The 19,130-nt window shown below is 45.6% G+C and overlaps 1 protein-coding gene across 1 annotated transcript in view; it reads left to right on the plus strand.

The window, feature by feature from the left end:
• The window catches only part of FLI1 (Fli-1 proto-oncogene, ETS transcription factor), a 121,404-nt gene that overhangs the window by 48,517 nt on the left and 53,757 nt on the right, over positions 1-19,130 (plus strand). Inside the window, exon 2 of the mRNA XM_008074219.2 lies at positions 17,556-17,767. Within this exon, the coding sequence (XP_008072410.1) occupies positions 17,556-17,767 (212 nt within the window). The remainder of the gene's footprint in view (positions 1-17,555; positions 17,768-19,130) is intronic.

Genomic DNA, 19,130 nt, shown 5'->3' on the forward strand with positions numbered 1-19,130 from the left:
ATTAGTTTAAATTAAAAACAATTAGGAGGTTAATCTGCGGGGAGGAAGGAGGAAGTCCCTCCAAAAATATAGTTCAGTGATCCCTTTGGGTTATAACAATAAATGTTTTAGATCAAATCTTTCTCACTTAGATCAGACAATGTTGACAGTGGGGACATGGAATAGATTCATAATATTATATGATCCTTCCTTCAAAGGAGTGCACCTCCACTGGTTCACCTCCACTTCTTAGAGTTGGGGTAGTGAGCAGTTGCTTAAGTGATGTTTGGGCCATGGCAAAAAAGGACAGGGATTTGGTCAAACCAAAAGGAAGATTGGTGAGAGGAGTGAGAGAACGAGTAGCCACAGAGATCCTGTTTTCATGCAAATATTATTAACCCAAAGGGGAAAAGGGAAGGGCTCCAGGGCATGGTTGGCATGCCAGAGTCCACAGGCTAAGGGCTTGACATTTAAGAAGCAACAACAGTGTGTTAAGAGGCCAAGGGCCCACGGTCTGCAAGCTCCAGTTTAAAATACAGTCACTCTATCCTGGGTTCCAGGGCCCAAGCCACCAGCCAGTCAGGATGCAGGGACATCTTAACTGCTAGGCTTCCAGGTCACTCCACACCTAAGTAGTGTTTCAGGTCTCTGGGGTGAGAGCCACAGTCTTTGACTCCATGGAGACAATGCCTTCTGAACATACTGTTACATCCCCTTCTCTAACCTGCTGTGTGCTTTGTAGAGGATGGGATGAATTGTTTACCTGAGGTCCTTGCCGATTGTTTGTGACCAGGAAAGTCCCTGGGTCAGTGAAATATGAATGCCCTGCCCCTCAGCCACATTCCTGCTCGGTTCACTCCCTCCCCCTCCTCTGAAATCCCCTCCCTGCAAGCTGAGTGTGCCATCTCTCTTTAGTCATGTCCTGCCTTTGCTCCAAAAGCAGTAGGTCTGTTGCTTGATTGCTTTCTGAGATGCTCGGTGGGGGAAGCAGTTGGCTCCTTCTGTTTCAGAAGTTCCCAAAGAGTTTAACGATGCACTGCTTCCTTTTGTAAATGCCTCCTGCTTTCCACAGTGCTTCTGAGGACCTTGTTCCTAGTCAATTCTCACATTTATCGTAATTCCCCCCATATTTAATACAGGTTGTTTCTCCCTTTCCTGTTGTCATCTTCCCACCTGTGTGCACAGCCAGTAATTATACAGCAGATTTGCCACAGCTGCTTTCTTTTCCAGAGTGACTATCCATATTCCCAGAAAAATCTGCATAACTGTCACCTATTTAGTTCGCTGTACAGGCATAGCCAGATCAGTGGAGGAAAAGTCTCACAATTCTCCTAATTTCATAGTAATCAGCAAATTCCATTAAATTCTAGGTGTTGTCCAGGCTCAGTGGTTCAGGCTTTAATCCCAGCACTTTGGGAGGTCGAGGAGAGTGGATTGTCTGAGCCTGAAGGTTGAAGACCATCCCGGGCAATTTGGCGAGACCTTGTCTCTACAATAAATTAAAAAATTAGCTGGGTGTGGTAGCACGTGCCTGTAGTTCTGGCTACTTGGATGGCTGAGGCAGAAGGATTGCTGGAACCCAGCAGGTCGATGCTGGGGTGACCATGAGCATGCAACTGCACTCCAGCCTGGGAGACGGAGTGAGACTCCAACTCAAAAAAAAAAAAAAAAAATGCTATGTGCCATTTTTTTCCGTAAACACGTTCCTGACTTTTATCACAGTGCCTGGCACATAGTAGATGTCCTGTAAATATTTGCTAAATGAATGAATGTGTAAATGAATAAATGCTCTTTTGTGTGACAAATATGTTTCATGTTACTATAGTGGACAGGGCATGTTAGAGAAATATCCAAAGTGACTTTTGCATGTTTTTTTTGTTGTTGTTTTCTTGGTTTTTTTTTTTTTGCTGTTGTTGTTTGTTTGTTTTTTGAGTTGGAGTCTCTGTTGCCCAGGCTGGAGTGCCGTACCACACTCACGGCTACTGCAGCCTCGATATACTGGGCTCAGGAGATCCTTCCACCCCAGTCTTCCAAGTAGGAAGGACTACAGGCACCCGTCACTATGCCTGGCTAATTTTTTGACTTATTGTAGAGACAAAGTCTTGCCAAGTTGCCCAGGCTGACCTCGAACCCCTGGGCTCAGGCAATCCTCTTACCTCCATCTTCCAAAGTGCTGGAATTACATGCATGAACCACCTCCTGGTTAACCTTTGCATGTTTTTAGAAGCACATAATCAGACCACCAAACACAAGTGTCAACAGTCTCTGCTGTCTAACATGGTGGCCTCTTGTAACAGGTGCCACTGAAATTTAAATTAACTAAAATTAAAAGTGTAGTTTCTTAGTCAGTCCAGTCACATTTCAAATCCTCAATAGCCTCACATGGTGAGTGGCTTCCACATGACACAGGATGGATTTTAGAACAGTCCTATCATCACAGAAATTTCCACTGGATCAAGTTAACAAGCTCAACATATTTCTATGTAAATGAACAGGAGGTTTAGGTAAACTCTAATTTTGTTTCTGAATTCATATTTTATTGTAAAATTGATGCTGAAGAGTATGTGTTTGTTGGTCTTATCCAGAATCCTCAGCACATTTTATTTTTTTGTTTTTTTGTTTTTTTTGTTTTTTTTGAGTTGGAGTCTCACTCTGTCGCCCAGACTGAAGTGCAGCCTCGATCTGCTGGGCTCCGGCGATCCTTCCGCCTCAGCCTTCCAAGTAGCCGAATTACAGGCATGCGCTACCACACCCGGCTGATTTTTTGATGTATTGTAGAGATGAGGTCTCGCTGCCCAGGCGGGTCTCGAACCCGTGGGCTCAGGCAATCCACTCACGTCAGCCTCCCAAAGGCGCAGGATTACAGGCTGAGCCACTGAGCCTGGCTCTCAGCGCATTTTATAAGCCATTTGGGCTGCTGCTATACCTGAGATCCTTCTTTGTTCAGGATTGGAGAAAGTAAGGAGATCACAAGGTTCCCCATGGAATTTTGCTCCCACAATGTCGCCAGAGGGACAGGGTTAGTAAGGTTGGCATCATTGTCTCTGGTCCTCATGAACATCACCAAACCTGTAATGAACATGTGAGACCCCAATCATACAGAAAGCCAAGCAGAAGTAGCAAGTAAGAACCTGACAGTCTTTGATGGAGGATCCTGAAGAAAATGGAACGGAACAGGAAAAAAGGAGCAAAGAAGTTTTTTATGAGATTTGCAACATCTCAGGGCATCTCTACCTGGTAGGTTAGTTTTCCATTTCCCACAAGTTCTTGGAATGTCAGGGATTGAGCCTCACTGCCACTGTGACACATGTCCTTGAGACAGACAGACAGGCATGGCTCTCTGGGCAAGGTCAGTACCTCCAGAAGCTTCCAAGAACAGAACACTAAGTGCCCTTCATAGAGTAACTAAACCAGTACCAAACCCCTAGAAACTGTCTGTGGTTTTCAGCAGAGTTTTCTGCTCAGATGGCTTTACTGAGATTGACAAAGAAAACATCTCCATGTAATCCCACTGAAATGTTTTCATTGGAGGGCCAAGGCAAGACTTGTTCACAAAATATCTGCTTTTCCTGTAGATGGATGGTGAGAGACAGGAGGCCCCAAAGCCAGACTGCCTAGGTTTGGCACTCAAGTCAAACAAGGACGAAGGCCAACCTGGTGGGTGATGGCTTTGACGGTGGCTGCCAACTGAAGGACCAGCTGTGCACCAGAGATGGAGTCTGAGCTCAGTGATGAGAGGACACTTGGCTTCTTGTGTATAGATCAGGCTGTCCTCAGTTCCCCTTGCACCCTCTCAGGAAGGGAGAGCTAGGTTGACAACTGACGGGCTGTGAAGCTCATGTATACTGAGTTATCCGAGTTTTCTCATAGATGGGGTGGCCATATGATGCATCATCCAAACAAAGATACTTTTGAGAGCAAAAGGAGGACTAGTAGGAATTTTCTAGAACTACAACATGAAGTAGAACTGTTCTTGGCAAACGGGGATGTAAAATCACTCCAATGATAGATTTTTGGGTTGAAGCCCTGGAGGGAGATTACCCTAGTTCAGTCCCTTTATGTTATAGGTAAAGAAATAAGCCCAGAGAGATAAAGTTATTTTCCTATATTGGAATTCGTGAATTATGAAAAATATTTTTATCTAGGGAGTGTTTACTATGTGATAGGTATGAGCTAGAATACTATTATTATTCCTACTTTATTGAAAGGGAAATTGAGGCACAGAGAGAGTAAAGAACTTGCCCAAGGTCACAAGACTAAGCATTGGTAGAGGCAGAATTCAGATCCGGACAGTCTGGCTCCATGGGCAACGTCTCAAAGGTGACAGTACTCTGCCTCTCACTAACCAGCACAGTGGAAAGTCCTTGACACGTAACTCACTCAACCCTCTCATCAACACTTTGAGGTAGGGATCGTCATTGTGCCCACTTTATGGATGAGAGGACCATGGCCCTCAACTAGTAAGTAGCAATAATGTCTACAGAAAAGCAAAAAGAAAATCCATCTTTGAGAAATTCACACTCTAGTTAGAAAGACAGAACATAAACCTATGAAAAACTACAGTGGGAGGCAAGAGTTAAACAAAAATAAAAGCAACGTGACAAGGCAGCCTAGGATAAAGTGCCAAATCAGTGGTAGAGGTAGAACATACAACAGATTTCAGCAGAATGAGAGGTTCCTGTGGTGACCTGGAGTGAGCAGGTACACTTCCTGGAGGAGGTGGTGGAACTTGAGGTGTTCAACAGTTTGGTGCATGAATGAGATTTGGTTAGGCAGAGAAGTTGGCAGTTCTATACAGGTGAAGCTGGACTGAGGAAAAGGGAAGGAAAGCTGATTTTTCACATCAGTACTAGCAGACACTTGAAAGTTAGTCAAGAAATGTACCTAAATATGCGTCTAAAGTTAGGAGTGCTGGCAAGAAAGGGTTGGGGGTCCTATATAACAGGAAGAAGAGCTATTTAAAATAGGACATTAAGATGCAGAAGTGAGAGCAAGCAAGAGAAGGAATGGGAGCATGGGGATGGGAATAAGTGAAGAAGATGATATAGGGAAAATAAGCAGTACAAAAGGGAAGGAGGATCAGCATAAACCAGAGTGTAAGAGTTGGGCAAAGACAGGCCCATGGCTGCTGAGCTAGTCCAGAAAATAGACCTCCTGAGGCACCACCTCCTTCCATCACTCCCATCCCCAAGGTTTCTGCCACATGTCGCCACAACAATATGGTAACCATATGCCCCAGGGCCGCAAAAGAACTAAACACCTTGGACAGAATGGTTCACCCAGATGTGCAAGTTGGAAATACTGCACCCTCAGGACTCGAGGCCAAGCTGCCTCCCGACTTGACGGGCATGAGGTCACTGAGCATGGCTTCTCAGCCATGAATCATGGAAAGGAAGTAGCCGTTAAGAACTGGGAAACAGATTCAGGGGCCCCTCTCTCCCCATGCCCTGAGAGGAAGTGAAATAAAATGGAGTCTCTCATGCTAGGCCTCGTCTGTACATCAAGCCAAAAGGGCATTCTCCCCGGCTGGTGCCAGTCACACCAAAGAGATCAGACAGCCCCGCTCATGTGCATGAGGCTGGACGCCCTGTTTCATGAGGTTGGTTTTGCTTTCGTCTTCCTGCCAGGGTACTCCTCGGGTGTTGCTGGAAGAAAGGGAACGAAGGGCCCCCCTGTGTGCATGTTTCTTCATGGGTTTCCTGTGATTGTGAGGGCTCTGGTTGCCACGACAACTGTCACATGAGGAAATTGTTGGATAAGATCATAGCTTCTAGGAATAGGACCTCAAGTGGTTGTTTGGTGAAAGCAGTCAGCGCTTCATGTTCAAATTTGAACAAGAAACGGTCACTGGGTGTGGCTGTTTTTGTTTTTGTTTTTTTTCCTTAATGGACAAGCCTAGAGTGCAAGGCTTCATTGAAGTTGCTCAAAGCACAGAAATATAACAGGAAATCTGGCTGGTGTAGAGTTGTGGGCAGGGGAGGAAGGGTCTGCATTTCCCATCATACACTGAGGGGTTTTTTAAATTTAAATAATGTATTGCATATCTACCAGGTGCCAGGAATTGTGTAAGCAACTGGAGATGAAAATAATGAATATGACTGATGTGGTTCCTCTCTTTAGGGTGCCTACAGCATTGGAATTGGTCTTTGAGAAAAAGGATGGATAAGTTCCCATGACCCCAGGAATCAAACACCCAAGGGCACATGCCACCTGCACTTTCTCCTCTCCTCGGGGCTTATAAAAAATTGTAGAATGTGCCATCACCACCCCTGGTTGGACAAGTATCTTTTTGCCCTCTGGGGAGACCCATCCTTCCAGATCCAAAGGATCTCGCTCCCACCCTTCTTTTTGTCACTCAGAGTCTTCTCTTGTCCCTGTAGACACAAAATGAGATCCTCTTGGTCCACCTGCCATTCCAGAACCATAAAAATCAGGCATCAAGCAAAATTCTGAGAGGAAAGTGTCTCCCAAGCAATAGGAAAACTCTGTACTTCATCCTGGCTCCCAGGCTGTCCTCTCATCCCTGCAGTGAGTGAAAGTCACTCTAGGAGGAAACACTGCAGTCACTCCTATGAGTCCACTCCTTCCAAACTTTCAGCTTTCTCTGTGGTCAGGGAAGACTGACCATTTATCATCAAAGAGTGTGACACCTTCAGTAGAAGACAGTTATAAATGTCCAGGAACCAGGAAATTAGGTAACTTGCCCAAAGTCGCACAGGCTGTGAAGTTCCACATAGACCCAGCTGGTACCTAGTGTTTTTCATTGGAACATTTTTTTTTTTAATTTTTTTAATTTTTCAGTTGGAGTCTCACTCTGTCACCCAGACTGGAGTGCAATGGCCACTCCCAGCCACCGCAGCCTCGACCTCCTGGGCTCTGGCAATCCTTCTGCCTCAGCCTTCTAAGTAGCTGGAACTACAGGCGCGTGCTACTACGCCCTGCTAATTTTTTGATTTATTGTAGAGATGAGGTCTCGCCAAGTTGCCCGGGCGGGTCTCAAACCCGCGGGCTTCAGGCAGTCCACTTACCTCAGCCTCCCAAAGGCGCGGGATTATAGGCTGAGCCAACCGAGCCCGGTTTGTGTTTTCACTGGAACATTTTAAAAGCAACCACTTATGAAGTGATGTGAGCAATGAGGCAGTTTGCTGCCTTTTGACCTCATCTGCAGCCAACGTGGCCAGGGCTCTTCTGCAGGAAAGAGGCTACTCCCAGCCTGGTCCAGATTTTCACCTTTCCCCATGTGGCACCGCCACTGGGATCAGAATACCATTCTCCAGGTCAACATTCACACCCATAACCTACAAGGCATGGACCCCAGGACACTTGTGTTAGAGTGGGCTCTTACAGGAGCCTCAATGCCCATCACAGGCCCTTTAGTTGTCCCAGGGCAGAGGAGGGAAAGGAGAGGGCTCAGAGCGGCAGCCATTTAGTCACCCTTGTGGCAGAATTCCAGTGTTTTGTTTTTGTTTTTGTTTTTGTTTTTTTGAGTTGGAGTCTCACTCTGTCACCCAGGCTGGAGGGTAGCAGTACGCTCCCGGCCACCGCAGCCTCGACTTGCTGTGATCCGGTGATCCTTCCGCCTTAGCCTTCCAAGTAGCTGGAACTACAGGCGCACACTACCACGCCCAGCTAATTTTTGATTTATTGTAGAGACAAGATCTCGCCAAGTTGCCCGGGTGGATCTCAAACCCACGGGCTCAGGAAATCCTCTCGCCTTGGCCTCCCAAAGTGCTGGAATTTCAGGCTGAGCCACCGAGCCCGGCCGATTCCAGTGTTTTAAGTGACTGGTACAGCCATTCCAGTGAAAACAGGCAGAATAGAGTCCCAAGGCAAAATGTATATGATACCATTCATGCCTGTAGCTGGCCTTCTGGCACTGTGGCCCTTTCTGCTGCATCTGAGTTTTGTCGTGATGATTGGCAGTTCCCTTTTTATTATCACCCCTTTGCTCCAGTGAGGACTCTATTTAATGCTTCCTGCCTACAGGATTGAAAGGAGAATACTGGTTCTGTCTTACAGAGGAGAACATCTAAGCTTGTTAACCATACTAAGCCTCAACATCTCACCCTCACTCTGCCCTTTCCTTGGCATTATGGGGCCTACCTTAGTGGTCAAGTTGCCCCCTAATGCTTAATTATCTGAGAGGAGCTTGGTCCTGGATGGTCAAATGTGGAAAATTATGCACAGGGCATTGCCAGCCCTTTTGTGGTTCCCATTGCCATCTAGAAAAAGCAGCTTAGACATTGGACAGGCCCATTGTAAAGAAACAGAAAGTAAAGCATACTGTAAAATTTTCTTTTCTTGGGGCTCAGATGAACCTTCTTCCATCCTGTGAGTTTCCATATTCAACACTTTTTTCTTTTCAATCTCTGTGGGAAGAGAATTTAGCTTTGATCATAGAGATGCCCTTTAAATGTGGTTATGGTCAAAAAAGTGACTGTGAGCACCCAAAGTCAACAGGCAAAGGTAAATACCATGGGAGCCCTGGAGCAGCATTTAATGGGAGGCTTGTGATGTACAGAAGGCCATGGCTCCGCATTCTGTCATGTGGGGTGCCCTTGGAGAACTCAGGGGTCTTCTTCTTGAGTTTGTTTAGGCTCATTTGTTAAATGCCATTACACAAAGTAGTGCGTCTACAGAGGATTTGGATTCTGCCTTCTAAGAACTCAGCTAGCTGCCTTTCGCTGGCTTGTCCACTGATGACCCCATCCCCAGCAGGTGGAGATTAAAGTGACAGCGGGAAGGGGGAAGGTGCATAGGAGGGGAGTTGGTGTTCAGTAAGACGCCTTTAAGAATCAGCAGGGCTGAGGTTCTGTGACAGATTTAGCTGTGTGACATGGCCTAAGATCAGGATGGTAAATTGGAAGCAGTTTGGGGGAAGAGTATAAGCTTTGCAGTCAGATAAGCAGCAGGGAGACTCACTAGTTGAGGGAACTGAGGCAAGGACCGAACCTCTCTAGGCCTCTCCTTCTTAATAATATGAGGATCCTAATTTACATTCTAAACCATTAAATGAGGTGATGATTGTAGAAGTTCATGAAAACTTCATAGCGTCAGATAATATTTGTTTTATTTGTTCTTTCTAATTTAAAGAAGTTGTTCTTGTTTGGTTTTTCTTTGTTGTTTTGTTGTTGCTTGTCTGGGGGTAATTCTACTGCATAGTTACCAGAGGAGTTAGACCTTAATACTGAGATTGATTCTCCCTCACTGTATGATTCTTGAAAGGTTATGCTTTGTGTCTCGATTTCCCCATCTAGTCAGTCATGGTGCCAATTACTGCCACCCAGTGACAATAACCACAGTGAAAAGATATCTACCACCTTTGAATATGGGTTCTCTTGTTGCTGATTAAAGTGATATGAGATATTCCAGTTACCATGGCTACATCGGAAATTAACCCAAAGTCTAAACGTATAAGTCACCTTTTATACTCATGAATTTTGTCAACCTTCATCCAAAGGTTCATCACTCACAAGTCTGGAGCCTGACATTGTGGTTGGCTGGTGGCCTCAGTTCCTCTCTGCATGGACCTCTCTGTATTATTTTTTTGCTTGGGCTAGTTTGGGCTTCTTCATAGCATGGTGACTGATTTCCAAGGACTAGAGGCCCAAGAGAGCTCAAGAAACAGGTGGAAGTCATAATGTCTTTGCCTTGGAAGTCATGCAAGGCCATTTGTTCTGGCAGTCATAAAGTTCTGTCTGGGTTCAAGGGGAAAGGAATACGCTTTGACTTTTGATGGGGAGAGGCAAAGATCAGAACTATGGCCATTTTGGGAAAGTACAACTGTGCCCTGTGCAAAGGGGTTTTCAGTTAATACTCGGTGACTGACTGATGTTTCCCACCTTCTTCCTTATCCAACTTTCCATAAAACTTACCTCCCCTTCCCTTTTCCCCCCTGCACTCTATGCAATGGAAATAACGAGCAAGAAACGGGCATGTGGCTGATAACTAGGGAGGAGAAAGAAGAAAAAGGCTTGAGCTAGCTAACAGCAGCCACCGCCTCTTGGTACTTCAGATGTGACTTGGAGTAACCCCAGCCCAGGCTGGGCACCCCCAAAGCTGCAGAGCCTGCTGGGTTGCAGAAGCAGAGAACACAGAGGGCTTTGCACTCAAGAGTCTTGTCTGTATTTCGTATTCTCCCTGGTTGGCAAGAGAAGGCACTTCATGTCATTATGCAAAGAATGTAATAAAAAGCCAAAGCTAGTGTGCGCCCTGTGGTGACCCTGGGTAACGGATATGCTAGAGATTATCTTTCCAGAGCCTTAGTCTGGGAGAGGCTAAGTGGACCCACTGAGCAGGACAGCAGCAGGGAACTTGGTCTGGTAACTTTTGACATTCCTTTCACCCATCGCCTGCAGCAAAGCTCATCAGCCACAGAAAACCGTCAGAGATTCAGGGAAGGACAGGGTGAAAGGAGTGGGGAGGACATAATGGGACATCAGTTCTTCTCAGAGAAATGAAACTCAGCTTAGATGTAGGGATGAACAAAGAGAAGGGGTACTCTGTCCACGACAGTGGTTGGGAAATTTCCTCCTCTAGCTTTATTTGACTCATAATTGTGAATCCTGTTTGTTTCTTCTGGCATGTAGGACAATGGCAGGAATTTCTTTCATGTATTCCAGAGTAGAATGAAGAGGTTCTTAAGGCATCGTCTTCACCTTTCCTTGCCTCTATGGAGGCTTTCCCATCTCTGCTTCAGCTGAGGCATTTGGAGACACAGTTGTTTGCTCACCATTAATGTGGGCCAGGCTATCGTGTGCCAATGCTCTGACCACATCCTCCATCATGCAACTGACTTGCACATGGAAAGTAACATGACTCTATCTAAGGAAACCAATGCTAGAAGATACATTTGGAATATGAAAAGAAAACACACACACACACACACACACACACACACACACACACACTACATGTGACAAATTCCAAAATAAATCAAGTTTTTTAATAGTGAATTCACAGATGTACAGCAAGGCATTCTTCTAATATATACTAAGTACATGGTGTATGAACAGCTAGGTGCTAGAAACCTGCTATCCTCATTTCTTGGCAATAGACACCTCCTCCCCTTGTTTGCATGGCTATTTAGGGTATTTAACCAAGCCTTATCCGTGCCACTTAGAGGTCTGAGCTCAGGAGCCAGAGAGATGGAGAGCACTGAGTCTGCGATGGAACAATGTCCATGGTTTTAAAGGAAGAATAGAAATGCAGATTAGTGGAATAGGCTCTGTTCTCTAAAAGCCCATGAGACTCACATTCCAAATCTACTAATTTTGAACCTTATACAGCTGATCTTTTAAATAGCCAACACAAGAGAGGAGGAGGTATCCCTCAGGCATTATCTAAACTCCCCTACCCATCTCCAACCCAACGGTTTTTGCACCATTTCTCAGCATTTGGGCTTCATTTAAGTTTTAATACTTGAGTATTTGTTTCAAGAAGTTTAGGTACTTAACTTAGGTACTTTACTTACATTATCTCATTTTATCTTTATTCAAAATCTACCAGGTTAGGTACTCTTACTATCCCCACTCTACAGATAAGAAAATAAAGTTCCCTGGTGTACAGGGTACCCAATGAGCAGCTGATGAAGCTTGGATCAGAATTCACATGTCCCTGACTCCAAAGATTGTGCTCTAAGTTACAATAAATGCAAGAATTATCCTCAACGAGCTTATGGCCTAATTGGGAGAACAGAAATTCATGAGAAACAGTCAATGTACAATGATGGTTTTTTTACTTGGGCAGATTTGACTCCCAGATCACACTCCATTGCTGTGCGACTAAACTAGTTCACTTTTCTGAATATCCATTTTCTCATTTGAAAAAAGAAAAATGATAATAGTACATTCCTCATAGAATTACTAGGAGTATTAAATTTGATTATCATGCACACAGTGTTTTGCTCTTAATAAGTGCTTTGCTAATTGCCTACTATTTTCATTGATCTGTCTTCTGTAATGATAGCGCAGGATGTATTAAAAGTGATTTGCTAGCCAGGCTTGGTGGCTCAGCCTGTACTCCCGTGCCATGGGAGGCTGAGGTGAGTGGATTACCTGAGTCCACGGGTTCGAGACCCGCCTGGGCAACTTGGCAAGCCCTCATCTCTACAATCAAAAAATCAGCCGGGCATGGTAGCGTGTGCCTGTAATTCTAGCTACTCAGAAGGCTGAGGCGGAAGGATCACCGGACTCCAGTGGGTCGAGGCTGCAGTGGTCAGGAGCAGCCACTGCACTACAGTCTGGGCAACAGAATGAAACCCCTACTCAAAAAAAAAAAAAAAAAGTGATGTGCTAAAGTTCCCTTACCCAAACTGGGTGAGAAGGAGAATCCACACTGGGATGAGTGCATCAATTGGTGGTAAACTTCTGCTGGCTCCCAAGACCAGCAGGGGGTCATGGGAACAACGTATGTCTGTGGGCAAATGTGGGCCATCAGCTATAGCTCAGAACTCATGCTGCCACCCCAAGCAGTTCTCCTTGCCAGGGCACTCTAGTAAAGGGACATTATGGGATAAAAATATGCTGCGACACTTCCCTGCTTGGGGCAAGGGACCATATGGGTCTTGGACTCAGTGGCTGAGGGTCCAGAGCATCCTGACCTACCAACCTAGCCCTTTTGGCATTCTTCAAAGGAAAGTGCTTTCCAGAATCCAATTACTAAGGCAGTTCAGGGGTCCTTTCATAATGACAATTCTTGAGTCAAGAGGGAACCAGGGCCGGGCTCGGTGGCTCAGCCTGCAATCCCAGCACTTTGGGATGCCGAGGTGAGTAGATTGCCTGAGCCTGCGGGTTCAAGACCAGCCCGGGCAATTTGGTGAGACCTTGTCTCTACGATAAATCAAAAAATAATTAGCCAGGTGTGGTAGTGTGCACCTGTAGTTCTGGCTACTTAGAAGGCTGAGGCGGAAGGATCTCCAGAGTCCAGTAGGTCAATGCTGGGGTGGCCGTGAGTGTGCCACAGCACTCCTGCCTAGGTGATGGAGTGAGACTCCAACTCAGAAAAAAAAAAAAAAAAAGGAACCAGAGCTGAGCCCCACAAGGGCTTAGAGCCTACTCCTCCCACCTTTCTTACTTTGAAGGCAATTTTATGTATAGCAAAGACCATGTGTACTCCACAAGTCTTTTAGAGAATAACTTTTCTTCCTTCCCCCCAATAAAATCACCAGCATCAATAAGAGAAGCAAAGTCACTAGAAACTGAAGGGACTTAACCTCTCAGAGAATAGATGGCAAATGTGTGTGCTGGTGTTCTTTCTACATCCAGTCTATCATCCCAAAGTGAAATACTTATCAACAATTTATCAATGGAAAATTCTTGAACACCAGCAATGTGCTAATTCCTGTAAAAAGTTTTAACTACATGTAAGAGTTTTAAATTTAAACTTTAAAAAGTTTTAAGAGTTTAAGTTAAGAGCTTTACAAGACACACATGAAATAGTAGCAGCTACTCACGTGTAACAAGCTACGAGTGTGTATTGAAATGTCTGCCAGTGCAACAGTCCCGCACCTGATAACAGCAGAACCTTGGTGCCTCCACCTACATCAAGTTAGCCCCTGTGACTTCTGCCAGTTCCTAGTGCTGACATGATAGTCAGTGGCCATCCCCCAGGGCCATCCTCCTTATTTGCCTTCTCCAGCCCTACTCCTGTTTCCCCTCATCAATGCCAGCTACCCCCAAGGTAGTATGGAGAAGGCTACCCACTGCCAACGCCATCGTAAAGATGACAGGGTATTTGCCAAGGGTGAGGTCTTGGGGTGTTCTTAAAGCTCTCCATCTTGTATGGCAAAAGGGGTGTTATTTCCTTGCAGAAGCAGCAAGAATGTTCTCTCCAACTCTTCCTTTTCACCTGGGTCCCAAATCAGCCTGTTTGAGGACTCATCTCTCCAAATATTTTATTCCCACTCAATTTCAGTGGCCCTAGCTTCCCTCTCCCTGCCCATATTGAACTTCCAAAATCATTCCAATGAGTCAAACAAGGAACCCTTCTCCTTCATCTTCTCTCTCCCAGCCCCCATGACCTATCAGTTATTTTCTCTACATTGTTATGGGAATAAAAATCTCTTTGTCTTTCAGTGATTGCACACAGAAAGTGTGTGTGTGTGTGTGTGTGTGTGTGTGTGTGTGTGTGTGTGTGTGTGTGTGTCTGTGTATGCACCTGTGCACACACATGCCACCACACACACATACATACTCAAACAGTATTTTCACCAAGTTTTTAGCAGCTCAAAGGAGTCAGAGGGCAAGTCAGGGAAGGTTTCACAGTATAAGGAGGATCTCATGTACCTTATACAATGGCAAGGATTCATTATGCGTCAAAGTGAAGGTGCAAAGAAAGGATACGCACAGCAAAAGGACCAACAAAATTAAGGCACAGAAGTATTCCTATGTAGGGCTTGTCTTGTGGAACATTGAGAATAGTTGGAAATGGACAGCTGTTATAGTAAAGGGAAGTCATGAAAGGTGATGGTGGACAGGTGGGGCAAGCTGACCTTGGAAGATGAATGGCTGAGAATACATTCACTATGATAGATCTCGAGGGTGCTCTCAAGAGATGTTTGAGCAGAGTCATGGCGGGATGACTTGCGAGGGAGCTGGATCTAGCAAAGGAGTATGTGAGGAGGACTGAATGAGGGAAGGGCACTTACATGTGCAGTCAAGGAGGAAAGAGTCTGAGAGAGAATAATGCACAGACCAGACAGAAGTGTGAGGCATTCCAGGTGAATAAGGGAGCTATCTCCCTGTGATGTTGCCACTTGACTGGAGTTTTCCTTGATTGTGAACTATAGACTAAAGGAAACTTCTGTTTCTAAATGAGTTTAGACCAGTTTTATACCCTTTCTGCACCTCACTCTGCCCCTTAATGTGTTTTGTTTTGTTTTGTTTTTTTCCCTAACCACGCATCACCTGTTTCCTCAAGAAATCTCTCCAAGGTCTGCCTCCAGAACCCCCAGTCTTGTCTATCTGTCCTCTGTTGCAACCTCTTTGCTGTGAATCTTGGTTTTGCTGTCTGCATATCCCCTTGGACTTGACAACCCTGCCTTCTCTTGTTGCCTGGTCTGCCACCCTTGGGGTAATGATGGTAGGGACCTTTTGCCCTTCACCAGAGCATTCCTGTGTCCAGTCCTGCCTCCCCAGACTCTGCCTCTGCTATTCTATCATAATTATTTTATGTATTCAAGATTTAAGCATGATATACCAAGAATGTAAGCCACTCTTCATAGCACAAGACGATGTCTGATTTCTTAAGTGTGTTATCTTTTTGTTGCAGAACTGTGGTGAGCATCCTTAATCTTTACCACCAAAAGGGCACTTTGAGTCCTAGGTGGTCATGTGTCCTCACTCCTAGTGTGAAACCCAAGGAATTTCATGGACTCAGTGTCAACCTCCAAAAAGCTGCAATATCATGCATTTCAACTTGGAACTGCCTGGGCAGCAGTTCAAAAATTGTTTAGGATATGGAGCTAGGGCTGATTCCTGACTGACATGGAGAGTGGATATAATAATCAAGAGACAAATGGTTCCAAGAAGCACAACTTTCCTCTGCACGTGACACAAGGGCCTCTGGTGGAAAATGAAGAAGGATCCCAGTAGATTTTAGGTCTGAACAAAGGGCCATCCCCTCAACTGGAGGATGCGAATCTTTTAATATTGTGTGGGTAGTTCTGCTTTGAACGCATCTCTGGAGGCACCTGTACCATTTAAAACCTCCTGGTGCAGGACCAGACTTCCTGGAGTATGTTCCAGTACATGTTCATCTTCCCTGATCCCAGCTGGAAACAGCTACAGAAGAGTCTTTCACTTTGAAGTATGGCTGTCCCCCTGCCGGGTGGAGAATGGCTCTGGGAGAGAGGAGACAGTTAGCTGGCAGGACAGATTGTAACTTTATAAACATATGGAGGGCATTCATTTGGAAGGAGCCATTCAAGTCAGGGATGTGAATTATACAGGAAGGTGGACAAATCTCAGATTGCAGACGTGTGTTCACTTAGTTCTATATTTTTAGAGAAAGTTGGTGTATTAGTTTTCTAGGGCTGCCATAACAACATACCGCAGTCTGGGTGACTTAAACAAAATGAGGAGAAATTTATTTGCTCACAGTTGTGATTCTGGAAGTCCAACATCAGGGCACTGGCAGGGTTGGTTTCCTCTGCAGCCTCTCTTCCTGGCTTGCAGATGACTGTCATCTCCCTTCACACAGTCTTCTCTCTGTGTACACACATCCCTAATGTCTCTCTGTGTCCAAATTTCCTCTTCTCATAAAAAATACCAGTTATATTGTACTAGTCCCCATCCTATCAGCTTTATTTCAATTTTATTATCTCTTTAAAGGCCCTACCTCCAAGTACAGTCAATTATAAGACACCAGGGTTAGGGCTTCAGCATATGAATTTTTAGAGGGACACAAGTCAGCATATAACAGGTGGCCTAAGATAATCTTTGTCTGAACACTAATAACCCTCATAGCCAACATTTATTGAGTGTCACTATGGGCTAGAGATAGTTCTAAGCATTTTTCATATATATTATTCACAATTATAGATTACACAGGTTAGAACCAATTATAGATTATACCATCTTTTCTGAAAAGTAGCAAACTTATTTTGGTGTAATTACATGACTGTAGTGAACACTGTGCCTCAGTCCCTAACCTTGGATCCCTGTGATTTAATGTTACTTGGAATAAGGGGAGACTCTTACCATCATGCTTTGATTGGTAGATGATCTCTGGAAAATAACAAGGTTTTCATTCTCAATCCTGAGTCAAGAGATGAGATAGTGTGAATGGGAGAACCCAACAACCTCTTTCAGAGGGCCTTGCCCTGACCACCGCATCCACATATCGGCGATTCTGCCTTCATCCCTTGGCAAGCTGAATCATCACAATTAGATCTGCAAAATGTACCAGCACATCTTGGACAGCCCCTCAGCAAACTGATGAGCATTTCTTATAAGCTAGACCCCTGTACCGCATCTTATTGAACCTATCAATTCTATGCTAAAGCTATTCTTATTCCTGTTTCCAGATAAGCGAACTGAAATTGACCCAGTCACAACCTGGCCTCCACCCTTCCCTTGTGTGACCTTGGGCTAGATCCTTCACCTCTCTGGTTGGGTCTCAATGGCCTCACCTGTAAAATAAACACTGGGTCTCATTTCCCCCTTGTAGCATGACTACTCCATTCAGCTAGTAAGAGGCATTTTTGCTTATGCCTGAAAGAGTCTGGTATTCACACTCCACCACCACACCACACCCCGTGCTGTGCAACCACTGTTCTGGCCTTCCCATCCTCACTGTCCTTTTGGGGGGTTCCAATTCACAGTTCCATGGGTGCACTATATCCACTCCCCAGTCCAAACTCCTTCCTCACTCGGGTAACCAGCAAAACACCATCAGGTCTGCCTAAGGGTCAACCCACTCCCTGGAGTGCAAGTCAATCAAGCATGAGCTCAGCAGGGACTTCCAGACGAGCTGTCCTGGGTCAGCCCTGGGCCACCTTGCCAGCTCAAAGCAGAAGTGCCACTTGCCCCGGTGAGGAGTGACGCTAGGCTTTTGTCTCTTCTCTGGCCCTGCAGGAGGCTCTGTCGGTGGTAAGCGACGACCAGTCCCTCTTTGACTCAGCGTACGGAGCGGCGGCCCACCTCCCCAAGGCCGACATGACCGCTTCGGGGAGTCCTGACTACGGGCAGCCCCACAAAATCAATCCCCTCCCACCGCAGCAGGAATGGCTCAATCAACCGGTGAGGGTCAACGTCAAGCGGGAGTATGACCACATGAACGGATCCAGGTAAGCCCTCCAGGCGTGTGCAGGGCTGGGGGAAGCCTTAAGGCATGCTCAGCCCTAGGCATCTGAATGACAGACCTGCCCCAAGGGGCTCTGGCATTTTAGACGTTTGCAGCAGATGGGAATCTGGTGCAAGGCAGGGAGCCTATGTCAGTCCCTCGAAAACTGAGGCAAGAGAGGGCTACAGAACTGAAGGCTGGGGATGAAGTAGAGCCAGGAAGCCCACCTGACTCTCTAAGACTCAGGCAATCCCCAGAGGCCAGGTGAGAGTCAAGCCCCAAGACCCTGTGCAGTCAGTCACTCATGGAATACCTATTTTGTGTTAGGCCTAGGCCTCGGTATAGCCCTCTTGGGTATAACTTAGCAATAAACTATCCTTCCCTGTCTTCTTGAAGATACTTAACCTCTCCAGAAGGGTCTCAGCAGAAAAAAGACAACCAAACCTATCTTTAGTAAAAGTGGAAGAGTGATAAGAAAGGTGGACCCTTCTGAGGGCTCACTGGACCAGTGAGGAAGCACACATCTCGAGAGTATTCCTTGTGAAAGAGGCACAGTCCAGGAAGGTACAGACTTTGTATGTAGAAATGGAGAGAAAAGAGTTCAAAAAGAGAAAACCACAGGGTCAAGGAAGAGCACGGCCTCATGGACAGGTAGCCTGGGTTTCAGGTCCTGCCTCTAGCCCTTGGGCAAGTCCTCTAATGCCCTCTGAGCACCAGCTTCCTCCTTTCTAAAACAGGGCTGGGTGTTCACTTCTTCATACACTTGTTACTCTAGTGTTACTCTGATACTGCAGGGAGAGGTCCCAGGAAGGTGCCTGGATTTGTTAGGAAAGTCTCAGTAAGTGACAGTGATCATTATGAGCAAAAATTTAAAAGAGAGAGAATATCAGTCTCATTCACAAAATAAGCCAGTGGACCTAAGGCACAAGGAAATAAAAATAAAAAGTACACCGCAGTGGCTATAAGTGTGCCACTGCACTCTAGCCTAGGTGAGAATGAGACTCCAACTCAAAATAAAATAAAATAAAAAGTACAAGAGGGCTCTGAACAGCAGGTTAAAAACACATACCATTTATACCAAAGGTAGAGACTTTAAGCACAGACAGAGCATTTAACATCATCAGAGCTGTGATTTGAGACTAGTGAGCTGATCGTCATTTTTCATAAAGGGTGGGGATGAGAGAGCCAAAAAGCTAAATCAAGAAGTTAGTGGAAGCCGGGCTCGGTGGCTCAGCCTGTAATCCCAGTGCTTTGGGAGGCTGTGGTGACTCGCCTGGGCAACTTGGCGAGACCTCATCTCTACAATAAAATCAAAAATTAGCCAGGTGTGGTAGCACACACCTGTAGTTCCAGCTACTTGGAAGGCT

This window comes from Carlito syrichta, unplaced genomic scaffold, assembly GCF_000164805.1.
Source record: "Carlito syrichta isolate Samal-C Ts95f unplaced genomic scaffold, Tarsius_syrichta-2.0.1 Scaffold316376, whole genome shotgun sequence".
Classification (NCBI taxonomy): Eukaryota; Metazoa; Chordata; class Mammalia; order Primates; family Tarsiidae; genus Carlito; species Carlito syrichta.